The following is a 17,064-nucleotide window of genomic DNA, read 5'->3' as shown; positions in this document are numbered from 1 at the left end:
TTTGTGTAATAGTCAGCTAAACGAATCTCGATAAGAAAATTGCTTCTGCTTCCTTTTATTTTGCAGAAGCATAGGAAAGCACCCTACAGCAGCGGTAAATAGTTCACTCAAAGTGGTGTCACTGGTAGATAGGGTGGTGAGAAGGCTTTAACCATGCTGGCTTTCAGCTAGTGCATTGAGTACAGGAGTTGGGATCTTATGCTGCAATTGTGCAAGAATTCAACACGACTGCACTTGGAGTATTCTGTACAGTTTTGAATGCCCTGTTATTAGAAATACATCATTAAACTGGAAAGAATGCAGAGAAGATTTATGAGGATGCTGCCAAGAATTGATGACCTTAAGTATAAGAAGTGATTGGCCAGGGTAGGATTTTATTCCTTGGAAAACTGGAAATTTAGGGGTGACTTTCATAGAGTTGTATAAAATCATGAGTGGTGGCACAGCCCGTGGCCTTCTTTCCAAAGGGCAGAGGTTTAAAGTGAGAGGTGAAAGACTTAGAAGGGGCAGATTCTTCATGAAGAGGGTGGAACATTTGGATAGGAAGGTTTAGTGGGATATGGTCCTAATGTGAGAAAATGGGATTGACTTGCTGAGCACCGTGGTCAGATTGTCCATTGGCCCAAAGGGCCTGTTTACATGTTTTATTATTCTATAACCTGAAAATATTTGATTTTTCCTGAAATCAAAACATAAATATCAATACAACATTACTGGAAAAACAAAATTTAATTGATATGAAAATCAATCTTTTAATTGAACCATGAAGTATAATTCCAATACAATAGGTATATTTTTATCAGAAAAACAAACAAATTCACAAGGAATTTAACTCTTTTTATATATCTTATAATCTGTGTGTGGTTCCAACAATCTTTAGTAATTAACTTTTAAAGAATTATTGACAGAATATAGCAAACTAGATTTTATATTATCTAAGACATCTGATTGTTGTGCACATGATAAGCAGTTTGCCATTTTCACTCTTGATTTTGTGTGACCAACAACAATCATACAAATAAAAAACGAAGTGTAATTTCAAATAAGACAATTTTACTTCAGCTGCAAAGCATTTTCAAAACAAAGTATTGGTAAGTTAGAAGAAATACAATATTAATAAAGAAGCTATCCCAGTCACTTTGTCATTTAGGAACTTCTGCAAGACTCATTTTAGCATAAGATAGCATGAATTTTGCTAAATAAATGTTATTTCTGCTATTGGTTAATCATGAGAAACCAATACAATGTTCATCACAATAGTCATTAATTAACTATATAATGAAAGTGCTGCCTAAAAAGAAACAAATATTTAAATAACCAATATGCATTATTTTATTCCTTTGCTGTAAGCGATAACACATCCAACAAGTCTAGTGCACCCGATCCATGTTGCCTCCTCTACCAACTGGTGGCAACATTTAATTAGAGTCATCGAGTAATACAGCAGAGATACAGGCCCTTCACCCTGGCCAGTCCATGCTAGCCAAGGTTCCCACTCAGCTCCTCTCAAATTCCTGTATTTGGCCCATATGCCTTTAAGCCCCACTATTTCATGTACTAATCCAAGAGCTTCTTAAAGGATACTTCCATATACTCGCCACCATTTGCAGGAAAATGTTGCTTCTCAATTTCCTGTTAAAAGATTCCACTCTCATCATAAAACTATGCCCCCTAGTTTTGCTCTCTCCTATCCTGGGGAAAAAACTGCCACTGTCCACTTTATCTATGCCCTTCATGCTTCTATAAGGTCACCCCTCATTCTCCTATATTCAAAGAAATAAAGACCTAGCCTAGCCTGCCCCTTCATTATCCATTTGGCATTCCTCATCCCTCTTTCCTAATGGATCAAACCCCCCCCCCACCTGTAATCAATGATAACATTCTTCACCATCAACAAACATCCTAATTTTATGTCATCCACTAACTTGCTGATTAAACTTTGTGCTTTTGCACACATCATTTATATTAATAACAAGGCTCCTAACACCCGACTCTGTGCCATACCATGAGTCACCAGCCTCCATTTTGAGAATGAACCTTCAGCTACCTTCCACTGCTTCAAGTGAGATACATGAGGGTATCAGACTAACTTTTATTTCTTCGTTCTTATATTCTTTCCAAGAGCCAGTGATCCCTTAGTAATAATATGACAAGATGGTGGGGAAAATCTTTCACTCGATTCTATCTCTGTCATTGTTACTTTGTGCCAGCACACTGGGAAACGATATAGTGGACTTACGAGGAGTTGTGCAGTTTGCAGAGAGGATGGGTGGAATCTCACACTTATAGTTGCTTTGTAGACAGGAGCACTGGGCCAGCAGCCCTCTGTTACACTGTGATCAGGCTTAACTGGAGACACAAGAGAATGCTGTAACCAAGAGCAAAATAAAAACGACAAGAGGAACTCCGTCATTGAGGCAGTAACTGTGGAGTCAGAGGGATAGTTGACATTTCGGGTCAAAACTCCGCATCAGGATTTTAGATGAGCAGTCCGGATCTTTCTCTTCCTGGAGAGAATGATTACTGATTGAAGAAAGGGGTGTAGTCTGATGACTAGGTTTTTGTTCAGGCCATTAGAGGATGGTTGCTAATGCTGAAGGGCTTTGATTCTTGGCTTGATGTAGTGATCCAGAAGACTGTTATAACAAGATACAGGTGGCAATCTTGCCTAAGCTTAACCATATCATCAAGAACTCACATCAATAAGGCTGAGATCCTCAGTTATGTTTAAATCTAGTTTACATTCATGAAGATATCTGTAAAATTGGAGTACTGAGCTCATTTGATTGTATTTCACTTGCAAGTCGCAACAAACAGCTGATAACAATGTCCTTAGCTTTCATAGTTTCCATATTCCGTTCTCTTGATATCTGCATGCTGATTTGGTCAACATTATTCATTATAAGTTCTGATTCCATTATTTTTGTTGGCGATGGATTATTCACCATATTGTCCACCATGTACTGCTTGTAGACTTCTAGAACTTTCTGCTCAAGATAATCATTGAGAACAGAGTTGGTGAGTGGTTGAGAGTGCTGGATGATGCTTTTGTCTTTACCACTGCTATTGCGCCAACAAGATGAGTCACTATTGAGTGGCTTGTTTGGATATTCTGACAATTTTGGAGACTCTGGTGATGGGATTTCCAGTGAATACAAGAATGGACCCATGTTTGCTTCATGGCTGCTTTGGGAAGTCAGGCCAGATGTTTCAGAATCAATTGGCAACACATGATCTCCAGCAATCTGTAGGTCATTGTAATTGTCACAAATACTTTTGCAGCACGAGGGAACAAAGTACGTTTCCTTGCTCACACCAGAACTTCCTGGAATATCTACCACCAGGGATCTCTGCCTGGCAATAGGAGTCACCTTTGAGACCTGTACCAGTGGTGTCATTTTCTTTTCCTGTCCGCTCGATCTGAATGACCTGCCAAAAGACTTGCACCTTCCGAGAAGTGACAGAGCCGGATTTGCTGAATCAGAGTGAGAGCCACGCCGAAAGTTATTGACTGAGGTCAACTCATGCACCATGTCATCATTTAATGGGTTTTGTTGTCTCTTCTCAGTCCTACATTCCCTTTGGTATTCATTCCAGTACGGAATTCCACAGATGAAGCCTTCACTTAACATTCCTGTTGGGAATCAACAAAGACAAAATAAATTACACCTAATATACAAATGGAATTTCTTCAGACAGAATGCTAATTTCAGGAGGACATTCTGCTTCAGTCTCTGGCCCTCAACCAGTACAAGAACAATGACCTCTAGCTCACATAGGGCTTTCAGAACACCTTGGATAAAGTCCCACATAGAAATTAATGTGCAGAGTTAAAGCAGATGGGATTGACAATAATATATTGACCTGTTTTGAAAGCAGGTTGACAGCTAGAAAACTGAGAGTTGAAATAAGTGGGTCTTTATTGATTGGCAGGTGTTCACTAATGGAGTACAAGGAGGATCAATGGTTTGGCCTCAGCTATTCACAACATATTTAAACATAATTAGATGAGGAAACCAATTTTACTATTTCCATATTTGCAGATCACACAAAACAAGGTAAAATATCATTATGAAAGTAGTGTAGTCTTCAAGGTAATTTAGCCAAGATTTGCACGGGCAAATTCATGACAGTGTCGTGTAATTAATGTAGTTATCTATTTTGAAAGGAAAAATAAAGCAGAAAGATTGGAAAATCTTGGTGGCCTTGTGGTCTTTCTACAAACATGAACCACTGAAAGCAAGCCTGCAAATGCAGCAGTTAGGATATCACATGGTTTGCTGATCTTCATTGCAAGAGTGTTTGAGGGGGTGTTTTATTTTGTGCATGAGGAAACCAGGAGAGTCAAATATAATATTAGTGAATATACAAATTTTTCCCCAAAAACTAAGGACATTCTTAAATACTTTTCAGCAAACAAAGTACTTTTCTCTTATGCAGCCATTGTTGAAATATGCAGCACATTAGCTAATTTGCATTCAGCGCATAACCATAAGCAAAAGTGCTGTGGTATACGCTTAGTGTTTGATTTAATGTTAATATTGGCTCAGGTACCTAAGAAAAACTCCCCAGCTCTTCATCAAAAGAGCAGCAAGGTTGTGCTTGGCAAATTCATCTGAATGATGGCAGCTCAGCACTATATTCAAGTGGCAGCCTGGATTTTATTCTCAACTTTCTGAACGTAAAAGGAAACGCAGTGTTTCTCACTGACCTGAACATTCTGAAAACCAGTCATTATGCTCTTCCAATCACATGTTGGGTGATAAACTGCTCAGGATATCAATAAGCCACAAAAAAACGAGTAAGTCTTCAGTTTGGTATTTTTTTTTATTATTGATTACAGTTAATTGTGTTGTTGAGTTCTTTCAGTTGAATGCTGGGGAAAGTTGAAGACAGACATCAAGTTCCTGGTGTTCTATGATGTTTGGTGGAACATGAATGTTGGATTCTTTGGTTATGACTTTTCCCATGAATTAAAAACCAGATGATGCGTTTCATCTCAATAAGAACACAAGGAATAGTGAAGTAACAGAGTACTGCCTGTGCTTTCAGCACTCTTGAACATCACAACAATTACATTTTCACACAATAAGGAATTATAAAAGGAGAGTTGCATAGCACTGCTATATCAGAACACCACAGAGCTGATTCCAATCCTGGTCCAGTGCTATCAGTGTGGAGTTTACACGTTCTCTTAATGACCATGCAGATTTCTTACAGATGCTCCAATTTCCTCCATGTACTAAAGACATAATGGTTGGTTAGATCACTGCTCACAAAATTGTGTGTGAATGAGTGCGAGTATCTGGAGGGAGTAGATGAGAATTTTGCGAGAGTAAGATGGGTTAAGATGGTGCGATGGCATTGGATTAAGTAGTATCTAGGAGAATCTGTTCTCTTTTATTTGTTTCTTAGTTACTACCGAACCCCTGACCTCCCACAGTCACTTGACAGTGCACATCTATCGTATAATAGTTTTGACAATTCAGCAAAGTCAGATTTGAAAGCTTCAACATAATCCAATAGGTCTAGGGTTGATTATAAAGCTTCACTCTGATCATTTTATCCAATGTTAAACAGTATAGTATACCACAGGCCCTTCAGCCCACAATGCTGTGCTGACCACTTAACCTACTCCAAGTGTCATTCGAGCTTTCTCTGAATAGGTTTGTCAATTGCATCAGTTGTTAGTTATAATAATATTATTATTATTATTATACAACTGCAACAGGAAGCATCCAGTGTTCCTATTACAAGTGCTAGTTTAGTGCAATCTGGGACAAGCTGACAAAGACAACAGCTACTTCTGTCTACATCTATTCAATACACTCAAAATGCTGGAGTACCTCAGCAGATCAAGCAGCATCTATGGAAATGAATAAATAATTGCATTTTGGGCTGAAACACTTTTTCAGGACTGGAAAGGAAGGGGGAAGATGCCAGAATAAAAAGATGGCGAGAGGGGAAGGAGGCGATGGATGAAGCCAGGTGGATAGGAAAGATAAAGGGCTGGATAAGAAGGAATCTGATAGGAGAAGAGAATCAATCATAGGAGAAAGGAAAGGAGAAGGGGACCCAGGGGGAGGTGATAAGTAGGTGAAAAGAGGAAAGTGGCCAGAGTGGGGAATAGAAGGGAGAGGAGGGATTTGTTTTTACCAGATGGAGAAATCAATATTCATGCCATAAGGTTGGAGCCTACCCAGATGGAATAAAAAGTGTTGCTCCTGCACAAGAGGAAGGCATGGACTGACATGTCAGAATGAAAATGGGAAATGAAATTAAAATATTTGGCTAGCGGAAAGTTCTGCTCTTGGTGGATGAAGCGGAGGTGCTCGATGAAGTGGTCCCCCAATTTCCAATGGGTCTCACAACTAGAGGGGGCCATTTCAGGTGCACTAGACACTATAGACAGCCCCAGCAGATTTGCAAGTGAAGTGTTCCCTCACCTAGAAGGGCTGTTTGGGGCCCTGAATGGAGATGAGGGAGGAGGTGAATGAACAGGTGTAACACTTCGGCTGCTTGCAGAGATAGATGCCAGAAGGGACGTTAGTAGGGAGAGATGATTGGATAAAGGAATCATGTAGGGTGCAATCTCTGGAGGTAAAGATGTGTTTGGTGGTAGGATTCCTTTGGAGATGGCAAAAGTTATGAAGGGTATTATGTTGGATGCAGAGGCTCATGGGGTGGTAGGTAAGGGCAAGAGCTAATTCTATTGTTTGCTTGATTTCATACATCTGTACAGGAACTTTACATATTGCGCATTCTACTTCATTTCCATTATGCCTACTACAATTTTAATTTTCACTTTCAGCTCCCCTACTTCATAGCCTTGAATAATATCAGACTTTAGCATTGAAATCATAGTCATAGTAGAGCATAGAAACAGGCCCTCAGCCCATCTAGTCCATGCCAAACCACTTAATATTCCCATTGACCTGCTCTGGATCCATACCACTACCATCCATGTACCTATCCAGACTTCTCTTAAACTTTGAAATCAAGCTTGCATACACTACGTGCACCAGCAGCTTATTCCACACTCTCACAGCCCTCTCAGGGAAGAGATTCCCCCTCATGTTCCCCTTAAAATTTTCACCTTTTACCCTTACTTAACTCATGAACACCAGTTATAGTTTCACCCAACCTCAGTGGAAAAGTTGGCTTGCATTTACCCTATGTATACCCCTCATCATTTTGTATACTTCTATCAAATCTGCTCTCAGTCTTCTATGTTCCAAAGAATAAAGTCCTAACCTATTCAATCTTTCCATATAACTCAGGTCCTCTAGGCCGGGCAACATCCTTTTATGTTATGCTGTAGCCAGCTATTCTCCAAAGGCCAGATTACTTCTCTTTTTGTTCTCCATTGCAGGTTTAGTTGCTAACATCCCCTATTTGAGCAGTGGGTCCTCCTTCCATACCAAGGAGGAGCAGTTTAAACATATTTCATTTATGTGATACTGCAGAGTGATGTAATTGTGAGAAATGTACATAATTCACAACCACCAACATTGAGCTGGGGTTTCACTTTAGGAGTCTTGTCTGATGTGATGACATTATTATGTAAGGAGTTTTAGTGCATTTTTGTGTGTAGGTTTTGGAGTTCAATAAAATGTGTTACTGGATTCATTAAACATAAAACACCTCACTTTGTTTTATTTGCGAAAACCTACAATATACATTGAAATTTAAATAGAATTCTTAAAACATATTTCAAACTCACAAGAGATTTTCAAATTACAAATGATTTCTAAATCACAAAGTATTTCCAACAAGTTGCAGATGAACGAGTTTCATTGCAGAAATTGTAGGCTGAGGGATGGATTCTAGTTCACCCTGTCTTTCTATCATTCTTCTTGATGTTCCTTGATCATTCTTATCAAACCTGACTGCTTGCTCTCACTTATATTGGCTTTTTTGCCACTAGGGTGACTTTACACACACAATGATTTTTTCAAAAACCTTTCCATACAGCTACTCTAAAAGCTTCTGGTGACAGTTCCCAAATACACAAAATTCGACCAGAAGATACAGAAGCAAAATTAGGCCATTTGGCCCATTAAGTCTGCTCCACCATCGTATCATGGCTGATCCAATTTTTCTCTTAGCCCCAATCTTCTTACTTGCCCCCAGATCCCTTCATGCCCTGACCAATCAAAAATCTATCAATGTCTGCCTTAAATGTACATAAAGACTTGGCCTCCCCGGCTGCTTGTGGCAACGAATTCCACAGATTCACAACTCTCTGGCTGAAGAAATTCCTCCTAATCTTCATTCAAAAAGGATGTTGAGGCTGTATCGTCTAGTCTTAGACACTCCTACCATAAGAAGCATCCTTTCCACATCCACTCTATTAAGACCTTTCACCATTGAATACTTTTCAATGAGGTCACCCTTCATTCTTTTAAATTCCAGTGAATACAGGCCCAGAACCATCAATACTCCGTCAGACCTCACCTATGTTTTACAAAGTCCCAACATTACACCCTTGCTTTTATATTCTAGTCCTCCTGAAATGAATGCTGACATCACATTTGTCTTCCTCACCACAGACAGAAGCTGCAAGTTAACCTTTACGAAATCCTGCACAAGGACTCCCAAATACCTTTCCACCTCAGATTTTTGTATTTGCTCTACATTTAGAAAGTAGTCTACCCTTTCATTTTTTCTACCAAAGTACATGACCATACACTTCCTGACACTTTATTCCATCTGCCACTTCTTTCCCCATTCCCCTAATCTGTCTAAGTTCTACTGTAGCCTCCCTATTTTCCCAAAACTCCCTCCACCTATCTTCGTATCACCTGCAAACTTTGCAACTAAGTCATCAATTCCATCATCCAAATCATTGACATATAAATTTGTTAGCCCTAACGAAGGGTCTCGGCCCGAAACGTCGACTGTACTTCTTCCTATGGATGCTGCCTGGCCTGCTGCATTCCACCAGCATTTTGGGTATGTCAGTTTACAGGACATGTCATTCAGGAACTTGGGCAATATACTTTTTGAGACTATATGTTTACTTGCAATATTATCTGTGCTATATATGCCTTGTGCTGCATATGACTGTTGGTACTATGTTTGGCACCTTTGCCTTGAAGGACCTCTGTTCTGTTTTGGTGTATTCATGGATATTCATGTATGGTTGAATGATAACTAAACTTGAACTTGAACTTAACATAACCCCATTGTCTTACATTGCATCTCTTGAGCAGCCAGCCTCATGCTGTGGGCCACAGACTGGGTTCTATAGACAGTGCTTTATTTGCAAAGCTGTCCTTTTAACTACAAATTGGTTATTGCTTGCACATTAAAAACTGAAGACTGGTTCCCATTTATGTCAAGAAGCCAAAGAAAGAATATTGGTTTGAAGTTTAACACGTTTAAAAACAACTCTTTGGTCTCTGCAAGCGTCAGCTGTTATGTGTGAAAGCTGAATTTGGCAAAAAAGCCCCCGGCCCTGGATTCTGAATATCCATCACAATAGGATCAGTATGAGCGCAAACACGAGGAAATCTGCAGATGCTGGAAATTCAAGCAACACACACAAAATGCTGGTGGAACACAACAGGCGAGGCAGCATCTATAGGAAGAAGCACAGTCAACATTTCAGGCCGAGACCCTTCATTCCAGGATCAGTATAAAAATGGTCAATATGGATTCAGCAGGCTGAAAGGTCTGTTTTAGTGCTGTATGTGCTCTATCTCTCCAAGAAATATAAACCAGTACTTGCACCAATTTCTTTTTTACAAATTTGTCATTGTTTTGGTCTTCAAAGTATATTTTACTTGGTGTCTGAGAGGATTTATTTGTGAGCTTTGGATATGAAGACGTTGAATGGGAGAATATTAATCCTCAGTAAACAGTAAAGGAACAATTGACATTTCTCCTGCTCATGTGTGATAGCTGTTGTTTCCGATATATAAAGGACACCAAGACCTTGATTAGAGCCTTCAAGAGAAAGGAAATTTGCTTCCTGAATTTTATCACCAATCAAAATATAAGTAAATACACAAACTGATAAAGTATAGACAAGGTTACTGCATGATCAACATCCCTTGTATGAATTAAAGTACTCACTTTTCAATTACTGCCTTGGCCTGTTGTCCCCCTACTTAATTCAGCGATAGGCCTTGACACATTTTCACAATAAGCAACCTTTTTCAAACTCAGAAAGTGATCTTATTCAGATTTGAATCCCTTTATGGTAATAATTTATTAAGGTCAGACCTACTGTATTAATGACGGCTCTTAGCATCACCACAAGTGACATTTATTTTGATCCTTCTTGTCACAGAGTAAAATTACCTCATCTTAAAGTAACATGGGCTACTTGTGCCACAAAAATATCCCAACATTATTCCAAAGTAAAGTTTTTCTAAATGACATGGTTTTGAAGTACGATTATTCTCCTGCATCCAATTTCTTGCTAATTAATAGAAGGGAAGCAGCATTTTGGAACTATGCATTTCTTTCTGGAAATATCACAAAGTATTTATAAATTATAACTCAAGGAGTACATTAACTGCATTACAGCAGATAAATATGGTGCCATTCTGCAAATAGAGAGCTCCTCTGAGAAAAAATAAAAGAATGATGATTAAGATAATTAAATTAAATATGATTAGTATAAATTTGTTCACAAAAGTAACAGCTGAAGAGACTTTCCAACTGAGAAATTCCAGAATCTTGCCCAGATGGACGTTTCAATTGATAGAGATTTGTTATCTAAATATCCTCCCCTCTCTCTGCACTAATATTTCCATAAAGAATATTGCTGAAGCACATGAAACAAATATATACATCAGTCAATGACATCTTGCATCTGACTCCATGACAGCCAAAAAACACACTTACTTGTATTATACAAAATCAATGAACAACCTTTTTATAAGAGATAAAGCAATAGAATTGTGTAGCCTACAAACAGGCCCTTCAGCCCAACTCATCCATGCCTACTGATACCTATCATTTGCCTTCATTGGATTCATACCCATCTACTCCTTTCCTATACAAATACCTGTCCAAATCACTTTAAAACTGCTGTAAGTAAAAACTGATGTACGATTGATTACTTCAAGTCATCATCGGTCCCACTACTAAATGATGGACAGTTTCTTATGGAATCAGGGAATGAACCTTTACCGAAGTGCCACACAGTGAAATTAGTTGGTGACGACCAGTTTGGATATTAAATCCCTCCTGCCCAGGATTCTTCAGTGGCTTCCAAGTTAAGAAAAGATTAAAAGTAACATCTTGAACTGAAAGATGTGTAAATCTTCTGTGAGTACATAAAGACCCAAAATGCATTACCTCACACTGGTCTGGATTGAATTCCACCCATCTCCACTCCACACAATTTTCCAATTGGTCTGTGTTCTTTAGTACCCTTTCACAATCTTCTTCCTTATCTCCTACTCAATCATTTTTGTTTCATCAGTAAAGTTAAAACCAAACCATCTACATTCTCTATCAAGTCATGTCTGTATATGACACAATGGTCCCAGCATTGATTGCTAAAGGACTGTAAATTATGAGATTGCAAGACAGTAGATGAAAGTTTATAAATGTGCATTTAATTCATGACTCTAGGGGTTATCTTTCTAGAATATTAACTTAAATTTCTGAAGGTATTTAACAAGGTATTTAATCTGGTACATTGTTGAAAGTATTTTAATCTGACCTTCAACAAATGATTTCTACTACTTCTTGTTGGATTAGAGTCTAAATTATCATCTTTGTTGTAGTTTAACATTTTATGCTTGGTTATTTATTTATATAAGAACAGACGAACATAACAAATCGGAGCAGGACTAGGCTATCTGGCCTGTCAAGCCTCCTCCACCATTCAATAAAATCATGCTGATCTGACCATGGACTTATCTCCACCTACTGCCTTCTCCCCATAACCCTTAAATCTCCTACAATGCAAAAATCTATCCAACCTTGTCTTAAATATATTTACTGAGGTAACCGCCACAGCTTCATTGGGCAGAGAATTCATCACACTTTGGGAAAAGCGGTTCCTCCTCATCTCAATTCTAAATTTACTCCCCTGAATCTTGAGGCTATGTCTCCTAGTTCTAGTCTCACCTACCAGTGGAAACAACTTTCTTGCTTCTACCTTATCAATCCCTTTCATTAGCCACCGGCTAATTTCAGTGTGGGTAACTGAGGCTTCAGTCCCTGATGACATATGATGACACAGAGAGAACAGACCAATGTTATTCTGAAGACACTTGTCACACACAATTTCTAAATACAACAGTTTTCCAGTTGTTAAACTGAAACCAGATGGTAGAATCAGAGCACAAGTATGCCAAACAAATTACCTTAAAATCAGAATGCAATATTGTCATTTTCAATTGAGCCAAAATGCAATAAAATAATACTGTAGAATATTGCTTTTTACTTAAAGGACTCTCGCAAATCAAATATCCTCATTGAAATTATTTTCTCTGTCTCCCTCCCATAACAATCTGATTGAAAAAGAAAGTTTTTTTTTAGCAAGTTGGTGTAAATTAAGACCTTTGTCCCTTTCCATTACTGGGAAGTTTCAAACCTGTGAACACTACTTCATTAATTAATTTATTCATTCATTACAAGCTGTCGCCATTTTTTATGTCTTACATTGTACTTCTGCCACAAAAATAAAATTCATAATATATGTCAATGAAAATAAATTTGATTCTGGTTTTGATAAATCCCCATTTAAAGTTGTTGCATTGATATAAGACTGCAACAGCAATTGCTACGGTTTTATGCAAACATTTCAAGGGCAGGTCTTATTGCAGATTAATTACGTGATGCTTTTTAAGAATAAATCGGTGTAGTGGGAGAATATGGATTCAAAATATTTGCCATTGAGTCAGAACTTCACTGGTATTGCTGAATTCTAAATCATTATACAAGTCAGCTCAGGTTATGGCATAGTTCTATTCCTGTGAGCTATTCATAACTCAAACAATTCTTAAGTTAGAAACACGGCATCAAACCAGGTTTCCACAAAACAGAAGGAGAAGCTGCCTGCAGGCCTGTAATCATTGACAAATCCTTCTTGTTGTTTCCTAAGCACTCATTTGTATTTCCACATTGTGCAGAAGTCAAATGTTTGGAAGCTGGGTTGAAGAGCTGTACAACTAAACTGTAACAAGATCTAAGCTTTAAAAATGTGATTATTATTTTAATATCAAATAACTGTGTATGCCAACTTTCCCTTTCATTATAAGTGAACTGTTTGCATTAAGAACATATTTTGTAAGTATATTTCCTTGTAAATTTGAGCTTGCAGCTTAGAATCTACAAACACAAAAAATATAAAATTACTGATTTGTAAAAATTGCTTACAGAAAACATTAGGTATCAATACAATGATGTGCTTATTGCATTTGCATTCTCATTGTCAATGTAGGAGAACATATGTTTTAAAACATGGTGAAAATACCTCTGAGCATTTTAATTGATGAGCAATGAATCCCAATCGTAAAGTTAGTGGATATTTTCCAAAAAATTTCAAATTGTTGAGAGAAAGCAAATGACTTGCTTACCTTCAGGCAGAACGAAACAGTTTCATAAAGTTGTGCGACGGAGGCAAGTACTCAATAAGAGGAAGATGAAAATCCATTTGTTCATATCTATATTAAACAAAGAGGAAGTGGTCAGAAACGGTAACAGTGATATATTTTTGTATGTAAAAATTTAAAGAAAAATCACTGAACTTTGATCGATCTTAAAGTTAGTTTAATGCTCACTCTATTGGCCTTGAAAAATACCAAAACACAATACATTTAGAAAGCAATACAAGTGAATGCTAATCCTACAGATTTTTGGAAGGTTGCCAACCTTTTTCTCTGCATGCACAGATAACATAGCTTCACGTTATGGGAATAGGTAATATGGACTAATCTCTCAGGATGCCTTAATTTCTCCTCTCCCATAATACTGGGATTGCCTGTAATTTTAATGATTGCATGCTCCTTCCTCACTCCTCTTCAGAACTCTCCATTTCCACTAAATTTATCATGTCTCAACTGAGAGGGACATAAAACAATTTTTCAACATCTGGACTATTCTTTATTTCCCATAATCACTTTCCTGTTTACTTCTGAGATCTCTTTGTTTTGCCGCTCTCTTATTTTTACATTGGTGCAAAAATCTCTCGCATTCTTTTACGTTTTCATTACTTTATCATATTCATCCATCTTTCTGTTGCTTTGTAAAACTTTTCTTTGGCCTTACCATTTTTCTGGCAACATTAAGAATCTATTTTAAATTAGTTTTATTCTAACCTCCTTAGTTATTTATGAATAAATTTCTCTTCTTGTGGATTTATTTTTCAGCTGAATGAATGGTGATTGAAAATTTTGAAATATTTCAAATGTGCTTGCCATTGTTTATCTATTAATCAATCTTCTAATCGTTCCATTCCATGTCAGTTTCCAATTAAACCTGACAAAGGTGACCCTTGTGATTTTATAGACTTCAAAATTCGATCCAACTTGACAGTCTTACTGAGTCGACTGTGTCTCTCTCAAACAGCAAAAAACAAACTGTCTTCTTGTGATGACATTTCCCCAAAGGATTCCTTGTTAGATTACTAATTATCCCTATCTCATAACACACAGGTAAAGTTGAAGATAAACTGCCCCCCACCAAATTTCTTTCATATCTTATCATTCCGAAAATACCATCCCAGTACATTCTATGACCTTGTTTTTAAAGCTGCCTTCACCAATTTGATTTGTCCAGTCAATATGAATAAAGTTAAGAGTATTTAAGCAAATGTGCATCAAGCTTTTCTTATCTCTTTATTAATTATTCCTCAGTTCCAAAGCCAGTAAGTAACAACAATTAATTTTGCAACTGATTTTATTACCAGAGAATAAAATTTGATAGCAATCATTTTCAGTCATTCTTGCTGCCTGGCACTTTTTCCGCATTAAGTTGTACAAAGGGACTTCATTTCCCCCACGTAGCATTTCTGCTGGAGCATTGAAGGGGAGCTTAGACAAAGACTTAGCATCCTCCCAGGACTACTAAGTCTCCATACATAGTGACAGATAGAGAGGCCTATAGGTATTTCCCTTATTTACATTCCATGTTTTATCAAATACCCCTAGTCTATCAGTCTGCCAACCAAATCTTCTCCCATACTGTTCTAACCCCCTCTATTTGCCCCTGGTAATAAGCTGAGATATAGACCAGAGATCCAGTTTCCATTCCCCCAATACTTTAGACCCTAAAGTCTTCTTCAAAAAATATTACCTTCAGACACAACCAAAGTTTGCAGCAGGGACAAAGCTGACATTGTCAGTCACACAATTGCACTCAATTAATATATCATTTGGAATGCTCTGGGCCTCAGAGTTTTAGTTTCAAATGTTACTTTTACAAAAACATTAAAAAAGGTAGGCATTCAAGATGAAACTTCACATTAGTTGCTGAGATTAGTGGCTGTCAGAAACCACGCTTTGGCAAAAGAAACAGTTGAGCCCTTGCACCTGGTTTAAAATATACCACATTTTAGGGCTAATTTCAGAACTGGAAACTGACTTTATTTCACCAAAGGATATGAAAGATAAACATGGAAAACAGGGAACTAAGAACCAAAAATTGAACGCTTCCTGAAATGGACATGTTGGCAGAAATGAAATAAAACTAAGTTTCTAAGATTAAATCTAAGCAGGTGGAATGTTCTCTATAAACTAAACAGGAGATGAAAGCTAATGTTCTCTATAAACTGAATGGAATATAAACTTTACACCTATTAGCCTCATACAGCATTTGCTGCTTATCTCAACAGCATGGCCAGTTGCAGAAATAAAAATTATGTTTTGCTCCTTGTGTGTTCTGAGTCTTGTATTCAGCCTTCATTAATTCAATGCTCGTCAAAGAACAAAATCATGCTTTAAATAGGCAAATCAGATGGAGAGTTGATCAGTGCTTTATTGTAATTATCACATCCAGATCCCAGACTTCTGTTTTTTTTAAGGCTTTCACTTCAATGTTAGGCCTATTTAGACAGGAAATAACATTTCTAAAGAGAGGTTTTGAAAATGAAATCAAAATATCAATGGTTTGCATTGAAATAAACCCAACAAATTCTACATTTCAAAGATTGCCGATCCAAAGCTCTAGTAGCCCTTTCCTAACCTGTAGCAAGTGCTGCCCATATCTCAATTTTAATATTCTCATTCTTGTTTTTATAACACTTCATGGTCCCATCCCTCCAGTTTTGTAACCTTTCAGTTGTCTGCACTCCTTCAATTTTACCTCTTGCTTAAACCCCCAGTTTTAATTAGGCCACAACTAGCAACTACACTTGCATGGTGAATTTTAGCAATAAGCTAGGTTTTCAAGGCCATGCCTGGAATTTTCTCTCTCCTTGTTGCATATTTGCCTCTCTTTATAATGTTCCTTTAAGACTATCTGTTTGATCAAGTTTTGGTCACCTACGTGAGAGCTCAGTGACAAAAGTCGCTTGATAGCAACCAGTGAGAATTCTACGCACATGTTGTTACATTAAAAAGGACTATAACTGCAGTGTGCTGTAAATGAATGTGAAACCAGGAGAGTCTGGGAAGGGTGATATTATAGCAAGCTAATCCCTTTGAAACTTCACATTAGTTGAAACACAAAAAAAATTGCATTTCCTTCATCTTGGACTCATTAAGTAATGCCCAAACATCAGTATCAGTTTTCCTTGAGTATACCTGTTCTGAGATTATGCTAGTTATTTTTGTCCACCTGACCCTTCTGTGTGCTAAATTTACCAGCAACAATCACTATGTCTGTTGCATGTTGGCTTGAATTGATTACACACTGGAAATGATAGATGATGTAACTGTATTTCCAGCTCTATCATTGTGTTTCCCTGTCTTAATAAGGATTGTAAAATATCCTGGAAACTGGCATCTTCTATCAGTCAGCCAGAATACTGACAGCCTGAAGCAGTTTTTAATCAGATCGTTGTTCATATCAGCGTGATATTGGAAGTAGCATTCTGTTTTGGGGATTATCTTTTAGTCTTCTTAACATTGCAAAGGATTGTGAGGCAATTTAAGA

At 37.6% G+C, this 17,064-nt stretch overlaps 1 protein-coding gene across 4 annotated transcripts in view; it reads right to left on the bottom strand.

The window, feature by feature from the left end:
• Positions 1-2,382: 2,382 nt before the first annotated feature.
• LOC132393207 (TLR adapter interacting with SLC15A4 on the lysosome-like) overlaps positions 2,383-17,064 on the bottom strand; it is a 46,346-nt gene continuing 31,664 nt past the window's right edge. For all 4 annotated transcript variants that reach the window (XM_059968175.1, XM_059968173.1, XM_059968176.1 and 1 more), the window contains 2 exons: positions 13,548-13,634; positions 2,383-3,634 (listed from right to left, as the gene is read on the bottom strand). In XM_059968175.1, coding sequence (XP_059824158.1) covers positions 2,745-3,632 — 888 coding nt within the window. In that variant the 5' untranslated portion in view covers positions 3,633-3,634; positions 13,548-13,634 and the 3' untranslated portion in view covers positions 2,383-2,744. The remainder of the gene's footprint in view (positions 3,635-13,547; positions 13,635-17,064) is intronic.

The sequence above is a fragment of the Hypanus sabinus genome, chromosome 4, assembly GCF_030144855.1.
Source record: "Hypanus sabinus isolate sHypSab1 chromosome 4, sHypSab1.hap1, whole genome shotgun sequence".
NCBI lineage: Eukaryota > Metazoa > Chordata > Chondrichthyes > Myliobatiformes > Dasyatidae > Hypanus > Hypanus sabinus.
This window is presented reverse-complemented; position numbering and strand designations above follow the sequence as displayed.